At 44.0% G+C, this 20,398-nt stretch overlaps 1 protein-coding gene across 6 annotated transcripts; it reads left to right on the forward strand.

The window, feature by feature from the left end:
* The first annotated feature begins 10,528 nt into the window (after window positions 1–10,528).
* Window positions 10,529–18,870, forward strand: LOC104611578 (serine carboxypeptidase-like 1). 6 transcript variants are annotated; one of them, XM_088895787.1, is made up of 14 exons: window positions 10,529–10,902; window positions 11,068–11,213; window positions 13,098–13,174; window positions 14,635–14,757; window positions 14,853–14,955; window positions 16,353–16,390; window positions 16,749–16,850; window positions 16,966–17,052; window positions 17,151–17,303; window positions 17,401–17,472; window positions 17,834–17,952; window positions 18,042–18,155; window positions 18,238–18,324; window positions 18,433–18,870. In XM_088895787.1, the coding sequence occupies exons 1-13, from the start codon at window positions 10,763–10,765 to the stop codon at window positions 18,305–18,307; spliced, it is 1,344 nt and encodes a 447-aa protein (XP_088751913.1). In that variant the 5' UTR covers window positions 10,529–10,762; the 3' UTR covers window positions 18,308–18,324; window positions 18,433–18,870. The 6 variants fall into 6 exon arrangements, with proteins under 6 accessions (XP_088751913.1, XP_088751938.1, XP_088751969.1 ...); XM_088895812.1 differs by having other exon boundaries at window positions 18,247–18,324; XM_088895843.1 differs by having other exon boundaries at window positions 18,253–18,324.
* Window positions 18,871–20,398: the final 1,528 nt, after the last annotated feature.

The following is a 20,398-nucleotide window of genomic DNA, read 5'->3' on the forward strand; positions in this document are numbered from 1 at the left end:
GGTCGAAACAACCTTCGCTGAACCCACCATCCCCACTTCGGTGGCCAGCCAAGGTCAGCTTGAGGATCTGATGCAATGCATGCGAGCCATGCAGGCTCAGATACAACAGTTCCAATAGCTTCAGCTCTATCAGCAGCAAGTGCTTCCTAGCCAGTTAGGCCCGCATCGCCTCAGCGTTCGCAGTTCGAGCTCCCACTTACCAAAAGCTGGTTCGAGGTGCTGGCCGTCGACCTGGGACAAGGTCCCTCAGTTCGCAGCTACCAACAACAGTCCAAGCCTTTTCTTGGGCCCATCGAGCTCAGTAATACCGAAGCCAGCAGCACCAGCGTCGAGCCGGCTAAGAGGCAGCGGAGACGTCGTCGAGCTCGCCAAGCTACCACCCACGATCTGCCCGAACTCAAAGGCAAGGAAGAGGTAAGCTCGGGCAAGGCAAAAACTACTCCGCTTCTTTCAGTTCCTTCCCCTCTGTCACCAAAACTCCTTGTTGTCCCCATGTCAAGGGACTTCAAGCTCCCCCCACTGGACAAGTATGATGGATCCTTCGATCCGAACGATCACGTGGACGCCTTTCAGTCCCATATGCACCTGGCAAGAGCCAGTGAATCTTGCATGTGTGTGGCCTTCTCCACCACCTTCAAAGGGGTAGCCTGGACCTGGTACCGAAACCTCGCGCCCAGTTCGATAAGAAGTTGGGCATAGTTCGTGCAAGTCTTTACATCCCACTTTGCCTCTAGCAAGAGGTGCCCAAGAACCCAAGAGAGCCTCCTTGGCATAGTTCAGAAGGAAGGGGAGTCCATTCGAAGCTACATCAAGCGGTTCAATGACGCTTGCTTACAAATACCCGACCTGGACCTCGCAGTTCGGCTCACTATGACCAAGCGAGGCATCACCCACCAAGAGTTCAAGTGGCACGTGGTTGTCAATCAGCCGAAGACCGTGACCGAGTTCCTCAAGCTCACAGATCGGTTCATAGGGATGGAGGAAGAGATCCACCAGAAGGGCGAGCAGGCCCTTGAGAAAAGAAAGAGGGAACCAGAGCCCCCAGCTCAGGGCGACAGCAAGAAGAAGAATGACCAAGCTCGGGGAGCAAAGCCAAATCAGCCTTTCCGAGCTCCAGCAGTGGAAAGGGACTACACACCCCTCAATGCAAAGCGGGCCGAGATCCACATGGCAATCAAGGACGCCCCATATGTGAAGTGGCCACCTCGGCTGAAGGCCGACCCTAATGTTAGAAATAAAAATTTGTATTGTAGCTTTCATAAAGATCACGGTCACAATACCGAGAAATGTAAAAACCTCCGCGATGAGATAGAGGAACTCATCCATCGCGGATATCTGAGAAATTTTGTACAAAGCAATAATAGTAATAAAATAGGTCGGCAGGGGGAGTAGAATAGAGATGCTCCCGAGTCCAGCAAGCAAGTAGAACAGCCGCAAAGGCAGCCCCCCGAAGAGAGACCAGTCCGGGGGACCATCCATGTAATCGTCAGAGGATCAATTGTCGCGGGCTGCACTTCAGCCGCAGCTCGGTCATCAGCTCGCAAGGCCGCCAGGGAAGAATAGAATCCCCCGAAGTGGCCAAGGGTGGAGGAACCGATCTTCTTTACAGAAGATGACGTGCGAGGGGTCCATTATCCCCATGATGACGCGCTCGTCATAAAGATAAAAATCACCGACTTTGAAGTCAGGCGTGTCCTCGTCGACTCAGGCAGCTCGGCGGATATTCTCTTCAAAGCAGCCTTCGACCAACTTCAGCTCCAAGAAAGCAACCTAAAGCCTGCAAGCACTCCACTGGTGGGATTCAGCGGAGAGGAGGTCAGACCTTTGGGAAGAGCTACTGTACCTGTGGAGGTCGGCACCTGGCTCAGCGTGGTAAGGCTCAACCATGATTTCTTGGTGGTCGCGACTCCCTCCCCGTACAATGCAATAGTAGGTCAGCCCATCACCCACGCCTTACGAGCAGTAGTCTCTACCTACTATCTGACAATGAAGTTCCCTACAGACTTCGGGGTTGGAGTGACGCGAGGCGATCAGCTTGAGTCCCACAAGTGCTATGTAGTCGCCCTCAAAGGAAAATCCAAGGTAGAAGACGACCTCGAGCTGGAGCGACCCACGGAGCAATGCGCGGAGTGTGCCACACCCACTGAAGAGACCATCTCTATCCCTGCTTCAACAGAAGAGCCAGCTCGGGCGCTTCAGATCGGCGCTTCTATTGAAGAGCCTTTGCGATCTCAACCGGTAAGTTTCTTACTCGAGAATTTGGATATTTTTGCATGGTCCGCGACAGAAATGCCCGGCATAGACCCTAGCATTATAACTCATAAGCTTAATATTGATCCTGTAGTTAGGTCCGTTAGACAGAAGAAATGCAACCTAACCCCAGAGTAATGGAGGGTAGTCAACAAGGAGGTCGGGAAGCTCCTTGCAGCCGATTTTATCAGGGAAGTCCATTACCCGAGCTGGGTGGCCAACCCCATTCTGGTGAAAAAGGCTAACAGTAAATGGCACATGTGCGTCGACTACACTGACCTAAACCGAGCTTGTCCAAAGGACTGCTTCCCGCTTCCCAGGATCGACCGCCTGGTGGACGCGACCTCGGGACATGAGTTGCTGAGCTTTCTGGACGCCTATTCGGGCTACAACCAGATCAGGATGGACCCAGCTGAAGAAGAGAAGACTGCCTTCATAACCGAGCTCGGCCTCTACTGTTACAAGGTCATGCCCTTTGGGTTGAAGAATGTTGGGGCAACTTTCCAAAGACTTGTAAATAAACTGTTTGAGCCATTAACTGGCAGGAAAATAGAATGTTATGTAGATGACATGGTCGTCAAAACCCAATTTTCACATGATTTAATACAAGATTTGCATTCGGTTTTTGAAATTCTGCGTAAGTTTAATATGAAATTGAACCCGAATACGTATGTTTTCGGTGTCACCTCGGGTAAATTCCTAGGGTACATCGTCAATCGGTGCGGCATTGAGGCTAACCCGGACAAAATTAAGGCTATCCTAGAAATGAGACTGCCCCGGAAATTGAAAGAGGTTCAGAAGTTGAACGGCCATTTAGCTGCTCTGAGCCGCTTCATGTCCAAGTCGGCAGACCGTTGCCTGCCTTTCTTTAAGGCAATAAAAGGCAAAGGCTTTAAATGGATTGAAGAATGTCAGCTCACATTCGACGAGCTCAAAAAGTACCTCGCCACCGTTCCTGTCTTAACCCGACCCAAGGAGGGTGATGTTTTAGAGCTGTACCTCTCGGCAAGTGACGAGATGGTCAGCTCGGTACTAATAAGAGAAGTAGATCGGGTCCAACGACCTGTCTACTATGTTAGTAAAGTATTGTAAGGAGCAGAGACAAGGTACCAGGAGATAGAAAAGCTAGCCTATGCGCTAGTCATTGCAGCTCGGAAGCTTCATTCGTACTTCCAAACTCACACCATCGTCATCCTTACCAACAAACCTCTAAGGCAAGTCCTGCTCAAGCCCGAGGTCTCCAGAAGGTTAACGAAGTGGGCCATTGAACTCAGCGAGTACGAGCTCCAGTACAAACTGTGAACTGCTATCAAGGCCCAAGCCTTGACAGATTTTGTCATAGAATGCACCTTCAGCTCCGAAGTCCCCAGGTCAGTCGAACACGAGGCCCCCAGCTCGGGCAAGCCCGAGGTTCCCAGGCCGGTTAAGCTCGGGCACCGTGAAGTAGCAACCAGCGCGGCATCTCTCCTAGTCGGACCAAGCGTGAACTGGGATGAGGAGCCATGGATCCTTCACGTAGATGGCTCGTCAAACCAGTAGGGCAACGGAGCTGGGGTCGTTCTGTACGGGCCGAGCGGTGTGAAACTGAAGTACGCACTGCGCTTCGAGTTCGCGGCATCCAATAATGAAACAGAGTACAAGGCGTTAATAGTCGGGCTGAATCTAGCAAACGAGGTGAAAGCCAAGCACATTGTCGTCTACAGTGACTCTCAGCTCATGGTCAACCAGGTTACGGGTGAGTACGAAGCCCGCGAGCCAACCATGATAGCTTACTTAGCCAAAGTAAGAGGGGCTCTGCTCAACTTTTAGTCATACTTCATCCAGCGGATCCCAAGATCAGAGAACGCTAAGGCCGATGCCCTATCCCGGTTAGCCAGCACTAGCGATAACACCATGAGAATCGTGTATATAGAGAACTTACCTCGGCCTAGCATTCTCGGGGGGGCAGAGGAGGTCGTTCCCGTCATTCAAGTAGAGCCGAGCTGGATCGATCCGCTCGCGAACTTCCTTCTACACGAAACCCTCCCTGCAGATCGTAATGCTGCCAAAAGGGTAGAGCGTCAGGCAGCCAAATACATCATGATAGACGAGCGGCTATACCGAAGATCCTATACGCTCCCCTATCTGTGCTGCTTGCGACCCTCTAAGGCCGAGCTGGTCCTCCGTGATACTCATGAGGGCCTGTGCGGCAGACACTTGGGGGGTAGGGCCCTCACCCAGAAAGCACTGCGACAGGGATATTACTGGCCAACGATGAAGGCAGACATGACCGAGCTCGTCAAAAAATGCGACAAGTGTCAAAAGCACGCCAACATCCACCACTGGCCTGCCGCCAATCTAAAATACCTCACTAGCCCGTGGCCATTCGCACAGTGGGGGATCGACATACTCGGACCATTCCCACCAGCAACAGGGCAAAGAAGGTTCCTAGTGGTGGCAGTTGACTATTTCACCAAGTAGGTCGAGGCTGAACCTCTCACAACAATCACAGCCTGGAATGTGCAAAACTTCTTTTGGAAGAGCATAGTGTGTCATTTCAGACTACCTCGGGTACTAATCTCTGACAATGGTAAGCAGTTTGAGGATATCAATTTTCAAAACTGGTGCCAAGACATGGGAATTCAGCAGAACTTCACCTCAGTGGCGCACCCTCAAGTAAACGGACAGGCGGAAGTCACGAACAGAGCTATCCTCCGTAGGTTAAAGGCACGCCTGGAGCGAAATAAGGGACTATGGGCAGACGAGTTGCCCAGCGTATTATGGGCTTATCGTACCACGGTAAAGACCGCCACAGGAGAGACCCCCTTCAACCTCACCTACGGCACCGAAACAGTCATTCTAGCCAAGATTGAGGTTCCCTCGCTGAGACTAGAAGCATATGATGACAAGGCAAATGAAGACGAGCTACATACCAACCTCGACTTACTTGATGAGGTACGGGACCTCGTATACATCAGGACCACGACCTACCATCAAAGAGTAGCTCGGTACTATAACGCCAGGGTCAAGAAGCGGACTCTCCACGTCGGCGACCTGGTTCTCCGTAAGGTTATGGTGCCTGAGCCTGGTGTTGGTAAGCTCGGTCCGAACTGGGAAGGACCTTACCGAGTAAAGTGAGTGTTCAGGGAAGGGACATACAAGCTCGAAACCCTAGAAGGGAAACAAGTACCTCGAGCATGGAATATTGTCAACTTAAGGCAATATTACCTATAAACTACTGAGTAGACCACGAGTCACTCCCAGAGCCTAAGGGCCAAAATGCCGAGCTAACGTAGACCTCGGCGAGACAAGACCCAGTCACCTCTATGGCATGGGCGAGCTACTGAGTAGACCATGAGTCACTCCTAGAGCCTAAGGGCCAAAACGCCGAGCTAACGACGACCTCAGCACTATAAGACCCAGTCGCCTCTTCGGCATGGGCAAACTCTAGGAAAGGTGTGACTAAGCCACTCCCCCAGCCAAAGGGCTAAAACGCTGAGTTGACTAAGGGTCTCGGCACTATATACGACCTAACTGCCCCATCAGCGTAGGCTCAGTATGCCAAGGATGCAAGCAGCTCGGGTGTGGACCCTACGGTACATAGCCCACCTCGGCATACAACAGGTTGACCCCACTAGGGACAATCGTCAATCCAAGTAACCTAGGAGTAGACAAGTCGGGCATATGCCTTACTATGTCGCTCACCTTGGTGTACGTTATAAAGGCCACCCTACAAAGTACTGGGAGACAGTTCGGGGTGGCGACGGATGAAAAATCCTACTTCAGACACTAAACAATTCGGATAAAGCAGCCACTGACAAAAGCACAAGGTGCGGAATACTTGGCAAAAAAGTGAAATTCATTGATTGAGAGTTTTGTACAACGAGCTCGGTAAAAAAAAAAAAAACTGAGCTCATAGGCTCAAAGATACAAGGGCTACACTATTTGGGGGACTCATCTTTACTCGGGACCTCTTCAGGAGCTTCTGCCAAGTCGGTGGCATCTGCCTCTTCGTCGCCACTCTCCTCCTCAGAATCCGGATCCTTTGTGGCCTGGCGGGCTATCTCGTCCATGATCCGCGAGGTGGTGATGGCGCTCGTATCGATCTCGGGGTATGTGTGCCTTATCAACCACCTACTCAGTTCGAAGCCCTTACGATAGGCCTCCGTTAGCACGGCGTCAAACTTGTTCAATCTGACATAGTCTAGAACGGCCTTAACCTTGGTGTCCTCTATGGCCTAGTTGAAGATCTCGGTTTTCTCCTCGATATCAACCTTGAGGAACTCCACCTCATGCTACAGGACCCCTTGATCCTCCTTAAGGCCTTTCACCTCGAGCTCCAGAGACCCCTTGCCTGCTTGGAGGGCGCTCACCTCGCTCTTCAACTCATCTCTTTCGCGTGCCAACTCTTCCTTCTCTATCATCAGCGCCTCGATGACATTCTTCTGAGCTGAAGCATCACTCTCCAGTTGATAAATGTGATCCCGAGCTGTCCTCAGATCGGCGTGGGCTGCACAAGTCGAGTCCTCCGCAGCTAGAGCCCGCTTTAGATACCTCTCGGACTGAAGAGTCAAGGCGTGCATGGCGGAGTTCACCTTACCGGAGAGGATTGGTTAGCACCAAAGAGATGTACAAAAAGGGGGATAAAAGGGAAGAGAGAAAAGGGTCTTTATAACTTACCACCATTGTGTGAGTGGCAGCCCGGGCTCCGAGTTGAGCAGGAGCGAGGTCATCCCAAAGGGAGACCTCTTCGGTGTAGGCAGCCCCCTTGCTCTTTCGAAGGCTGCACTGAGGAATCAGGATGCTTCGTTCCCTCCCCAGACTCCCCGAGTTGGAAATGGCCGTCTCGGCTGTGTGGATGGGCTCGGCGGAAGCTTCAGCAGCTGCATCAGCGGCCTCGATGGTGACCTTAGGCTCCGCAGCTGCCTGAGGGGCAGGCTCTACCGAGGTCTCGGGCTCCCGAGGTGGCAGGATCTCCTCCAAGTCGATGATCGGAGGTACGTCAGGGAGCTCGGGCTCAGAAGTAGGAGCCTGCGGAAGCTCAGGTTCGGAAGTGGGGGCCTGCGGAGTCTCGATGCGAACTCTCTTGGCAGCTCGCTTCTTCTTCCCTTTCATCTGGCAGAAAAGTCTCTCCCCCTTAAGCTTCTCTTCTTACATGGGCCCTGCAACACAGCTCGGCATTAGTAAACTCAAAAGTATCAATCATTTAAACAAGGTACTAAGTAAGACAACCTACCCGGGCTCAAGCCGGCCTATATGAGCTTGCTCTTGGCAATATAATCCTTGTAATTAAACTCGAGCTCAGCCCATGATTGGAGCGTCTCCCTTGTTTTCTTATTCAGGATAACGTCGGGGTCTTGGATGGTTGCCCTCCAATGAGTGGGGAAAGGCCACCCCGCGGTGTTCCGGACTACGAAGTAGTCCTGCTTCCAGGCTGGGACATTGCTAGCAAGCTTGTGCAACAACTTGAAACCCGATCGATGGGACAGGTAGTAAGCCCGCCTGTGCTCGGGGAGAACGCTTGAAGCGCTCTTATTTATTGAGAGGATTGAGCAGAAAATATCAAGGTTCAAAGGAAGAGCATACTCGAAGCACAGGGATATGGTCCCGACCACGTTACGAACGGAGTTTGGGTGAAGTTGGTCTATGGTGACATTGAAGTGGTTTAGGACCTCTACGATAAGAGGGTGGAAAGGGAGATGGAGCCCAGCTATAAGCTGCTCCCGAAAGATCACAATCTCATTAGGACCGTGTTCCCATGGGAAGTTACCCACAAGAAGACTGTAGGTATACTCCCTAGGCAAATTGTATTGCTGGATGAGGTACCGAAGCCTCTCCAAGGTCATAATGGAGGGACTGAACCTATCTGACATCCGACCTCAGTGAGAGGTGGACGCCAGATTAACCGAGGCCTTCCGCGCCTTGTGAGACTGGACTTCGGTGGGGTCACCCTGAGCCGAGGTACCTACCTCGGGCTCATCCAGTTGACTATCGAAACTAGACATAGCGAAGGAAAGAAATGAACTGGAAGGAAAGGAAACTGAAAGAAAAGCAAAGGAGACTCACCAAATAAAGCAACCAAACTAGGAATAATTGACCCGAGCTGGAGACCTTAGACGCGAGCTCAAGACAAGTGCTGAGGACTTATGGCGAGGGAAAACGACCAGGACCCCCGCTATTTATGGCCACTGTACTCGAGCATCAACGGTCAAGATCAAGACGATCTGACGGCTCTCAAGGAAACCGGCTACGCGATCCTCGAGGCGAAATCGGTTTAGCGCGTTTTTTGACGTCTACGGAGTTCATAAATCGCGTGACATCCGCGCGTAGACTGTATGCGACTCGGATTGCCCTTGATCAAGCCAAGCAGTTAGCTGGTCTGACCCATAAGCCGCCTGACCAGGAGGCCAGAGCTCCGAGCCAAATCCACCCGGCACACCACGGACTCCCCGCACTGGGTCAAAACCCCCAGCACGGGGAGTGGGGACAATTGATGGAGGGTGATTTGGCCCGACCTCGTAGCGTGGGGACACGTGGGTACAACCTGGCATAAGTGACAGGTCAGCATGGCAGCCTGACCATAACTCGGTGTACTAAACTCGCCAGAGCCCAACGACGTGGCCCGACGGACGTAGCAGCTCGCCGAGTAGAATGATCTAGTACACTCAGAATTCTCCCTAAGGGAGGAGGACTACCGAGCTCCTCCAGAGACCCGAACTCCCCCTGGTGGGCCCCGAGCTCCTCCCGAGACCCAAACTCTTCCTTCTGAAAAGGGAACACCCCAGTCTACAGGAAGTACCCCGAAGTGGGGACACTTCAGGATAATCCAACCAATGCTCCTGCCCATATTTGCCTAAGGCTCGACTCGAACACTCACACCTCGGCTACCCCGACACCTCGGTGTAGGGTAGCTCGGGCCATGGCAGCTCGGTGCAAAGTAGCTCGGCAACCCACAGAAAAGATCTGCCTAACAATAGTACCCGTCGAATCCGGAGGCTGTGCCCACGTCTCTTGTCAAGACGTCGTGCCTGCCACTTCTGCTAGATGTGGCGCGCCTGACAGGTCCATACCCTGCAACGGCTGCCCACATCCGCCACCTCGGCTCTGGCAGTAACGGCTGCGGCAAAGGCGGTTAAGCCAGATTTGACAGAACTCCAATATAAGAGAACCCCAACCCTTGCGAAAAAAAGGTATTGAAGCTAGCGCAATCAGCACTCTTAGTTTTCTCTCTGCATTTCCTCAAGTTTTCTCAGAATTCTAACTTAAGCATCGGAGTGTTCCCGCCGGGAGAGCTACCCGGGAACTCTTCACGTTCCTCTTCGTCTCAGGTGCCGTCAATCACAGATAGGAGCCAAGTTCCAACCAGCTAGGAATGCCTGGATCGCGTAGCATCACTTATATTTGTATATCTAGAGTTCTTGACATATTTGTTTTCTCCCTACATTGATTTAATGTTAATATGTTATATTTCGAAGACTGGAACATTTGGCATTTGAGTTTTCTTCATCCAACCAAAATAAATAATCTAGTAGATGGGTTTAAAATTATTTATTTCAAGGTCTTTTGGTATCGCAGTGGGCCTGGGCCTAGTGGGCAAGTTGGAGCTCTTGTCATTGGGCTGTGCCAAGGATCAATGCTTTTGCCTTTTGGTTGGGGACTTGGGGGTGGATTTCTATTTCGGTTTTTAACCAAAATAACCAAATAAAATTTTGGTTCGGTTTGATCGGTTCCAACCAATTTCGGTTTTAGCCTACAGTAGATTGGTTATAAAAAATCCAGTTTTTTCGGTTCAGTTTTGAACCGAACAAACCAAATGCTCACCCCTATGCCTAGCTATCATACAATATCAAAAAATGTTTATCAATCTTATTAATGGTGTTTATTTACTGCTCACCTTTAGTTTTTCAATAAAAATCCTATACAAAACGTTTCTTCAATAAAGCCTTAATTACTTTTTTTTTTCCCCTTTCATATACCAATTAACTTGAATGTGATATTAAAGGAGTTGGATCACCTACCAATTTGTCACCATGAGTTCGAGACCCACCAGCCATGAATGAGATGTTGGGAGGGTGTTGGAACGTATTTTGTGGGCAGGTGATTCAAACTCATAATAAAGAGATAGCGTGAAGACTTTTAAGAGCAGTCGCCACAAGAAAAATTTGTAGGTACTCATTTAATGTGATTACAACATTGTGCCCTATCTGATCCGAACTGACATTCTTTTTGCACATGACACATTACTTGGTTTGTCTCATCTCATTGATTAGAAGGATAACCCGTTAGAGAAGCACTCTAGCTCCACTCTAACGACAACCAAACCATTTTAACTTGGAAATTTTCATTCCTTGGAAGCAACCATTAAGTCCACCGCCCAAATTTGCGCCTCTGGGTGTGTACGAGACATATATTTTACTTCATCTGTTAGAGATAACGGACAACCACCCGTTGCACCCACATCGTTCACTCATTTTATCAGTTATCTTCCCCTCCAGGCTCCATCACCGGCGCTGCTGCCTGCTGGGCATGAGAAATGGCGGCAACCATCATCTCTGTTGGTCTCCTCTGTCTGTTGCTTCTACTGCTTTCGTCCTCACGGCTTGCACTCTCTGGTTCAAGAATTCAATCTCTCCCTGGCTTTCAGGGCCCTCTTCCGTTCGAGTTAGAAACTGGGTAGACGATACGGCATCATAATCTCTTTATTGTAGATCTCTACATACATAAAATATATAAACATATAGACGAAGAGATTCGATGAAGGTATATAGATAGGTGCCTCCTTTGATTTGATTGAGCTTAACTAACAAGTAGTTCTGGATATATGTTGGCATTTGGCAGCTATGTGAGTGTGGATGAGTCGGAGGATGTGCATCTCTTCTACTACTTTATTAAGTCAGAGAGGGATCCCAAGCACGACCCGCTTATGCTTTGGCTCACCGGAGGTCCTGGTTGCTCTGCTTTATCAGGACTTCTTTTTGAGATCGGTATTTGCTTTCTTCTCCATTATTTTTTTTTCTTTTCTCTTTCAATTCTTTCACTCCAATTTAAAAAAAAAATGTCTGTAACAGTTCAAATAACTTCCAAAAGATTAATCTTTGTACGCAGTTCCCAATTTACATCAAAAAAGATATCCCAAAAAGTACAGAGGCGAAGTGTTCAAAAGGGGACTTGATATGAAAAAACTGATAACGATATAATATTAAGAGTGATAACCAGTCATCTGGTATTCGTGTTTTTAATTTCTCAAACTTCTTCCGGTATGGATATTGTCATACTTTAATTAAAAATAAATGTTGTATGAATGAATAGAGCAGGTTTGTTTGGGGTGTTGAACCTCAGAAATCAGAATCCTCAATACACGGTGGTAGTGTCTTGTGGTTGTAGGTAGAGTACGTGGAAAAGTTTTTGCCTTTTCAGGTAGAACCGTAGAAGATCCCCAGTGCTCCCGACAGTAAGTCGGTGACTCTTCCGTCTTCTCATTGTGCAATAGCCTTTTTAGGAATTTTAAGAATCCGTTTGTTCATAATCAATATTGGAATTGGAATCACTTATTCCTAATGTTTGTTTGGGTCATATAAAATTGGAGTTGGATTCCAATCATTGTTGTTTGATTCATTTTGAGTTGGAATCAGAATGAATCAAAAATTATTATTTTATTATTAGGGAAAATTTTATATTAGTACCATGTTCTTTGAGTCTATGCCACTTTGGTCTCCCAAACTTTAAAATGCAATAATTCATTATTTGAATTTTTAAAATGTGTCAATTCAATATCTACCATTAACTAGTCATTAAATGTCTCTGAAAAAGACACAAATGTGGTTCGAGTGTCATCTAATTTTCTTTATCAATCATCCAAATATTGACAAAAAATTAACAGTCCTATAACCTTGTCTCTTTTATTCAAGAAAGTTGGGGTCCAGAATGTCCATTAAGACATGCCCCCAATTTTCTTGAATAGAAGAAGCAAGAATTTGGGATTATTAATTTTCTGCCAATGGTTGATAAAAAAAATTAGATAACACTCGAAGGGCATTTGTGTCTTTTGCAGAGACATTGAACAGTAAATTAATAGTAGGTACTGAATTGACACATTTTGAGAATTGGGGTACTGAATTATTGCATTTAAATTTAAAGACCAAAGCGGCACTAGGTCCAAAATACAATATACTAATCAGGAATTCTATTTTCAAGGGTGAAGTCTAAAATGGCATTCTCCCATATGGGAAAATTGGAATCAGAATGGACCACTGATTCGAATTCTAGGCACCTATTCCATGCAACTTCATGGATCCTTAACACCTTATCCGCATGCTCAGTTGCTTAGAAGTAGTGTGCGACAAAGAAACAATTGACGATGTGGTCTAATAAAAAATATAAAGTGCGCCTCATTCTATATAAAAATATAAAGTCCGCATTCCAACTAATTAAATATAATTGTGTCCTCCCAATAAAAGACATTCCAACACCTACATCAGGTCCCAGTCTTACAGTGTAATAAGATACATATGTTGGAATTGTGTTGGGACAGTTTTTTATTGGGAGGATATCCCAATTTTATGGGCAATGGGATTAACCAAACTAATTAACTTGAAAAAGACTTGGTCTTTTTTAAAAAAAAAAAAACATGAAAAGCTTGGGTCTAATTGGACATGCATATAAATTGATAGAGAAATGATTAGATAAACCTAATAGCTGCTTTACAGGTTGAACCATGTGTCGTTCCTTATCCCACATTGCCTATGAAGGATTAACTCTCACTCTTCTTTATAGAAAGAAAGAAAGAAAGAAGGAAAATGTTTCTTCAAACCACTGAAAATGGCAGGGCATTATTTCATGGTGGAATGAAGCTTTCAATTTAACTGTAGGTCCACTACGCATTGAGACGATGAAATACAATGGGAGCTTGCCTAGTTTAGCATTGAACCCCTACTCATGGACCAAGGTGCATTACTTGTAATCCCTTCTCCCTCCCTTGTTGTTCCCACTATTCACTTGGATATTGCATGCTAGTTTATGTCATTATTACATATTAGCCAAGGTTTAAAGTATAAAAAATGCAAGTGTATTGGAAAGGTAATTTTAAGAGACATATCTAGATATGTTTTGGATATGTATGTGTATTGGAGAAAAAATTAAGATACACATAAATAAGCACGAAAATACAATAAATACTTTAATAAATCATAAAATAGCATCAATAACACTAAGTATAATGCCTCAATGAGGTGCACATACATTAAATTAATATATTTTAATGGTTTTATGAAGAAATACATTGTAATCAATTATAGTTTCATTAAAAAACCTATGCTTAACTATAATTTATAAATTATAATTCTTAAGTTAGGGATGGAAAAACCAATTATCCTATCCAATCATAAAACATGCATTTGCACAACTTCTAAGTGCAAATATAATTAATAATTATTTTTTATTTAAATAATTATTATTTATTTTTTATTTTCAAAAATTATAAAAATTTAAAAATAAATAATGTTATATAATATATTCAAAAAAATAATTATTGGAGAAGAAATTGCAATTGCTCTATGGAGATGATAGATAATCCGTAGATCTAGAACATATTAAGGGCCCGTTTGGCAAGTCTTTTTGAGAAGATCTTCTCGTAGCTTTGACAATCAATAGACGCATTGAGCTTTTGACATAAGATCTGGGCAGTCCGAAGACCATTTGGCAGATGCACATCTTTCCGTGCGTCATTTTGGGTCCTTTCGCACGAGATTAAAACGCGGAAGACACGGGAAGCTTCATTTGGAGCTTCCCGAAATCAGCCCAAAATGGGCTTCCCACGTCTTTTCAGCACCCCATCTTTTGGCGGCGAGATCTTCTGTGTGCCAAACAGGAATAGATCGATTTTCGGTCTTCCCGGCTTGTAAGCAACCGAAAGACTGCATGAAAAGACGCGGCAAACGGGGCCTAAGTCTTTATAGGTAGATAAAAAATATGATTTCAATTTTTTTTGTTACATGGGACCCACAATCATTCAATCTCTCAGTATGGGCCCCATGTATTTTTTATCACGGGCATGGGGCATTTGTATTGGTTCCACAGCCTTCTGAACAGCTAAAGATTTCAGCTAATCTGTATTTGTTGATATATTAATATTTTATGCATTCAGAACTGCTACCCATAAGAATGTCTGCCCACACCCACATGATACTACAGCCAAACATTGGAAATATCTTTCATACTTGCATGCAAAGATACAATTTGGGTAGGCCCGGGTTAATTTTTTATCAAAATTTGAATGGGCTCAGCCCAAAGCATCCCAAGGCCAACCCGAGGTGCATCCCTACTTAATTACATGTTGTGATTTGCAGCTGCAGTGTACTAGAGGTAGGAGTAGAAGATCCAAACTGATATTTTGTTTACAATTTGCAGGCATCCAGCATAATATTTCTAGATTCACCTATTGGAACAGGATTCTCATATTCAAGTAGCTTTCAAGGTTCTCAAACAGGCGACATAAAATCATGTCAACAAGCTTATCAATTTCTGAGGAAGGTATTAATATGAACTACCTAAAACTTTGGTTACTGGCGCCCCACATGTATATCTCAACTTACACTGGTTTTGGTTGTGTTCATATATATTTGCAGTGGTTGATGGATCATCCGGAGTTCCTTTCAAATGCAGTTTATATCGGTGGGGATTCATATTCTGGCAAGACTGCCCCGCTTGTCGTTATAGATATATTAAATGGTTCTCTCTCTCTCTGAACAGTTGTTATTGATTATGAATGCATTCTCATCTGATATAAGATTTAGGGTCGTTTGGTTTACAGTTGGAATTGAAATTGGAATTGGAATGATCCATTTCCATAGTCTATTTGATACAGATAGGAATAGAAATGGGAATTAAAATCAGCAGGAATGGGATTTTATTCCCAAGTGAGGGGTAGGGAATGGCCATCCCCTCAAATAGGGAAATGCCATTCCAACAGGAATGAGAATAGGATTCCGATTCCACCCAACCAAATAGTTGGAATCGGAATAGCCTATTCCAATTCTGATTCCAGACCCCTATTCTTGAGAACCAAACGGGGCCTTATACCTTTTGCCTCTTTTGCACCCGCATGAAATGCAAATTTTACATTCAAAAACTAATGCAAAATTTGCACCACTTCTTCCTACCTTAGTTCCTTTTAAATAGTGGGAATCACATCATCTTGCACCCTAACTTATTCCTCTAGACAGATAATCCTCTTCCTACCTCTATTCTCTCTCATTTAAAATGGAGATCACCCATTTTACTTCTCACAAACAAATAAGATGAAGTCAAAACTCAAGCAAAAATAAACCAGAATACTTTACACTAAGCCCTTATGCACTTGAGAAAACCTTCCTATTAGAAACGATTTTGGGCATGACACAACAACCCTTTCAGTTCCCTTGCTTCTGCTTGTTTTTTCGGTCAAAAAAAAATGTTGAGGGCAGTTACTCTTTTACCCATGATAATTTGTCATGTTCAAGAACGTTTCCAAGTGCAAAGCTTTTCCTTTGCACTCTAATGCATTTACATCAGTGCAAATGAAATGTGTACTGCAACCCACTTACAACCATAATTACAAACAAACAATTGCAAAACTGAACCAAATGCAAAATTTGGTTCAGATTTGCACTGCAACCAAATACAGCCTAAAATTTATTAAACATGGAAGACGGGACTCTTCTTCTGCCATGTGGCAGAGCAGAGGACTCCTCAGCTAAAGTCTGGCAGGTGAAGAGGGTAATTATATTGCTTCAGTTTCCTACTATTATGTTCTCTAGTTTGGGTGTTAAACAAGAAATATTCCCTTTGGCTCAGTTTGGAAAGAGTACAAATGCAAATATGTACAGGGTAAATACATACAAAATAATATAAATTATAAGATTTTTCACTCTACATATTTGCATTTGTACTCCTTCCAAACTCAGCCTATAGTACTACTCTAATTCAATTTCAGATTGGATCATTGAATACCCAAACACAACCTTTAATTACATAACAACCCTCTACATTCCAAATTTCAAATGGCTGAAAATCAATTTGTTTTCCTGGTGCATAGCATACAAATTAAGGGCAGCTTAATGTATCTTCAAGTTTGTAATATATTGCAGGTAATGATGCAGGGGAAGAACCATTCATCAATATCAAAGTAAGTAATTAATGTTTTTCAGAAGACAGGCACAAAAGAAATCATTTCATTTAATTTCTGTCATATACATCTCTTTGGTTGTGAAAATATAAAATAAATAAATAAACAACCCTGTTTAGAGTATTAAAAAGAAGTAGTAGTAGCAGCAGCAGTTGTAGTTATTGCAGATAGCAGAATCAGCACTGGGCATATCTCAGTGCAGTTTCAGAAACTCCGCATAACTTTCCCATGACAAACATAGAAATAATCAACTAGTATAATATCAACTTATTAACCTGTTTAATTCCTTGAGCTTGTGGTAGAATTACAGACAAGAGCTAGTCCATAAAATATTTAACCATCTGGAATATGGTTCCAGGGATATTTACTTGGTAATCCTGTAACGGATGTGAGTTATGACAGCAACAAACAACTACCACATGCTCATGGACTGGGACTCGTATCAGATGAACTCTACCAGGTAAATCAATTTCTCAAATCCTTGTCTTATTGAAAACAGAAAGTCCTAGTTCCCAAAGCGTAGTTGGCTATGTGCAAGAATTAATTGACACAAGGAGAGATATGGCTTCTTCCAGTCAGCCAAAATAAACTGCCAAGGGGAGTATGTCAATATAAATCCCAGCAATGTACAGTGTTTACAGGATATGCAGGCTTTCTCTGAGGTGGGAGTTTTCTTCTATATATTCTGTATTCCTTTTGTCATCTTACATGCATCCTTGTTAAAACCAAATGGTAGAGCTTGATCATATTGCATTTGCAGTGTCTTTCGGGAATTAATACTGCACACATTTTGGAACCACTCTGTGGCTTTGCATCCCCAAAGCCAAAAGAAAAATTTGGGGATAGAAGATATCTTGAGGACAACTCCAGAGAGATCCTTGACCCACAACCTTCTTCTACAGAATTCTGCAGGGTATATATCTCTGTCATCCTCTCTGCTTTCGTCTGCTAATGTCACAAAAGGTTCATAATTGCACTACAAGTTTATTTCTTTTTTTTTTTTGTTTCAGACTGATGGCTATCTATTGTCATATTATTGGGCTAACGATGATAATGTCCGAAAAGCATTGAACATTCGAAAGGTATGAGTATTATACCATCGAGAATCCTTGTAATGAATCACTTTAAGGAAGTAAATGGTTGTAAAGCAAGGAACTTCTCTCAAGGAAATGTTCAACCTAAAAGCTTAAGCTGTTAAGTGAGGCCCCTGAATAGGTTTTTATTCTCTAGCATGCCCCCTCACATGAAAGCCCATTGGGCTTGAAGTTAATTAATCATGAATGGTGTGATGAGGCTTGAACACTAGACCACTTGATCACACAGGCTCTAATACCATCTTAAGGAACAGTTCAACCTAAAAGCTTGAAGATGTTAGGTGAGGTCTTGAATAGGTTATTATCCTCTTAACACCCTCTATCCATGTGAATGTGATGATGAAAACAGGGATCAATTGGAGAATGGCGGAGGTGCAACTATGGGTTGTCTTATACAGCTGAAATCCAAAGCAGCTTCAGTTATCATGTAAATCTAAGCCGGAAAGGATACCGTTCTCTTATTTACAGGTGAGAGATATCTTATCTTGCATTCTGTATTGTGTAACGTCCAAGTGACATTTTGATAATATAGTAAAGGCTTCTGCACTTAAAAACAGCGGTGATCATGACCTTATAGTGCCATTCTTGGCCACTCAAGCATGGATACATTCTCTCAATTACTCCATTGTTGATGGCTGGAGGTCTTGGGTTGTGGATGGACAAGTTGGAGGGTAGGTCCTACGTCTGATTTTTCGCAAATTCATGAATGCCAACATCGTCTTTGAATTAATATGAGAATTCAATTGAAGTTAGAAATGACAGTTGCAGAGATGGTGTGTTTGGTTCTGGTGCAGATATACAAGGACATATTCCAATAACATGACATTTGCGACTGTGAAGGCAATCTGATTCTTCTGCCCTTTTCCTTTCTTTCTTTCTTCAGTGGAAAATGGAATATCCATAGTAATAGAACAAAGGAAAGCTGATGTAATGTTTGTTTTCATACAGGGCGGAGGACACACAGCTCCAGAGTACCAGCCCAAGGCGTGTTTGGCCATGTATAAGCGCTGGATAGATGAGGAACCTCTATAGTTAATTACATATTCAGTTCCAGAGCTTGAACTTTCAATCTATCTTCCTTTTCCAATAAAGGGAGAAGAGAGAGAGAGAGAGAGAGAGAGGGGTGGATCTATATGGTCGAATAAAACTATAAAAAATGCATAAACAATATAGAAAGTGAAAATAGGTGGTTGTGTGTACCAACTATAATCTGGTCTCTTAAACTTGGAATGTTAGATTGCAACAATAACATTCCTTACTTTATTTTTATTAGGTTACCAACGACAGTGTGTGTGGCTCAGTTGGTAGGACCTTTGACTCGTTGTAACAGAGACCTGGGATCAAATCCGGCTGCCACATTTCAATATAGCTGAATTTTGAGCTAAAGAGCGGAGGGTAATAGTTGCTGTGGATCAACACAAAGAAAGAAGCATGTATGCTCCATCTAGGTGTCTAAAAAATACTTCACGTAGAAACAACAGTAATGGTATCAAACACAATCTTAGACATTTCCATTATATTATAACCATGGCTCAATCATGTATTCATATGGAATACTACTACTAGCTATACTTGGGGCTTTACAAACGATGGACTAGAGCAGATATATGAAGTAATCAAGAAGATGAAGATTTGAAATACATGAAACCAATAAAGAAAATGACAATATATACATGAAGAAAAATCTATGATACGGGAAAGATATGGTACTGAAAGACAATGTTTTGACCCGGATAGTCGAACCATTCGACTCGACAACCATCCAAGCAACCAGTTCCATTTTACCCTAAACCTGGTCCCTGGCCAAAAAATCGTTGAATTGGTCAACGATCCATTGACTCGGGCAATTGAACTGTTGACCCATTCAAATAGTTCTTTGTCGTTTTTTATTTTACTTATTTTTTAATTTTTTAAATTTTTTTATAAAAATGGACTGTTCATTTAAATCGAACCATCAACCTAAAAACCAGTGGCTAGAATGGTTCCAGTTCAAAATAAATTTCTAAAATATTGTTGAAAGAACTTCAACCAATCAAAGCACCTCGAATACCACTGGATTGGTCACCTCTTTTATGGTACGGGTTGATTGGTCATTGGTTTGGCTGTAAATTTTTCTGGGATTCATGCCTTTTCCGTACTATGATCAAACCCGTGAATAATGATGCATTAGTTTAAATTCTTTTTTCAAAATGCCCAGATTGTCCATGGACCAGGATACTGATCTTTCATTGATTGATGGAAATACCCTGTTCATCTTTCTGAACATTTCATTCTAAACAGAGACAAGGAGGAATTGGGGCCTTTAGCGAGCGAATAGACCTAACGTAGTAACGTTTGTCGAGTACGTAAGAGTGATTGGTTTTAACTTGTCCCTCCTATTGACATGAAATCTTCCAATTCTCTCTTCTCCCTCTCTCTCAGACCCCACAAATATTTCAACCTTGAAAGGATAGTGCAGGGAATTATTGCACTAGTTTTTTTCATATTTCTAAAATCATACCCACTAAGTTCCAAATGTAGCATAATCCCCATTTCGTGTTATTTCAATATCAATTAAGAACAAAAAATGAAAAGCATATATCTTCTGATGACTCAATAATTAATTTGGTCATTGAGCATTCCCTCACTTAGAGAAGGGAAGGTTCTTCAGTGAATGGTGACTGCTAGTGGGGCTCACCCACTAATTGGGTCTGATGTACAGTATACGCCCCTGAATTCAAAGCTGAGAAGGGAAACATGAACAAAAAAGAGATACGAATGAGAAAGGAAACACAAGCTACAGTTGCAACTCCATTATAGAGTGCAAAATCTTATATTTACTTTGTTTTGTATGTATTTGCACTGTATATATTTGTATTTGTACTTTTTCCAAACTGAGCCTTAATGGCGTTGTCAAAGCCAAAGAGGAAGAAGA

The sequence above is a fragment of the Nelumbo nucifera genome, chromosome 1 (assembly GCF_055504915.1).
Source record: "Nelumbo nucifera cultivar China Antique chromosome 1, China Antique-T2T, whole genome shotgun sequence".
Lineage (NCBI taxonomy): Eukaryota > Viridiplantae > Streptophyta > Magnoliopsida > Proteales > Nelumbonaceae > Nelumbo > Nelumbo nucifera.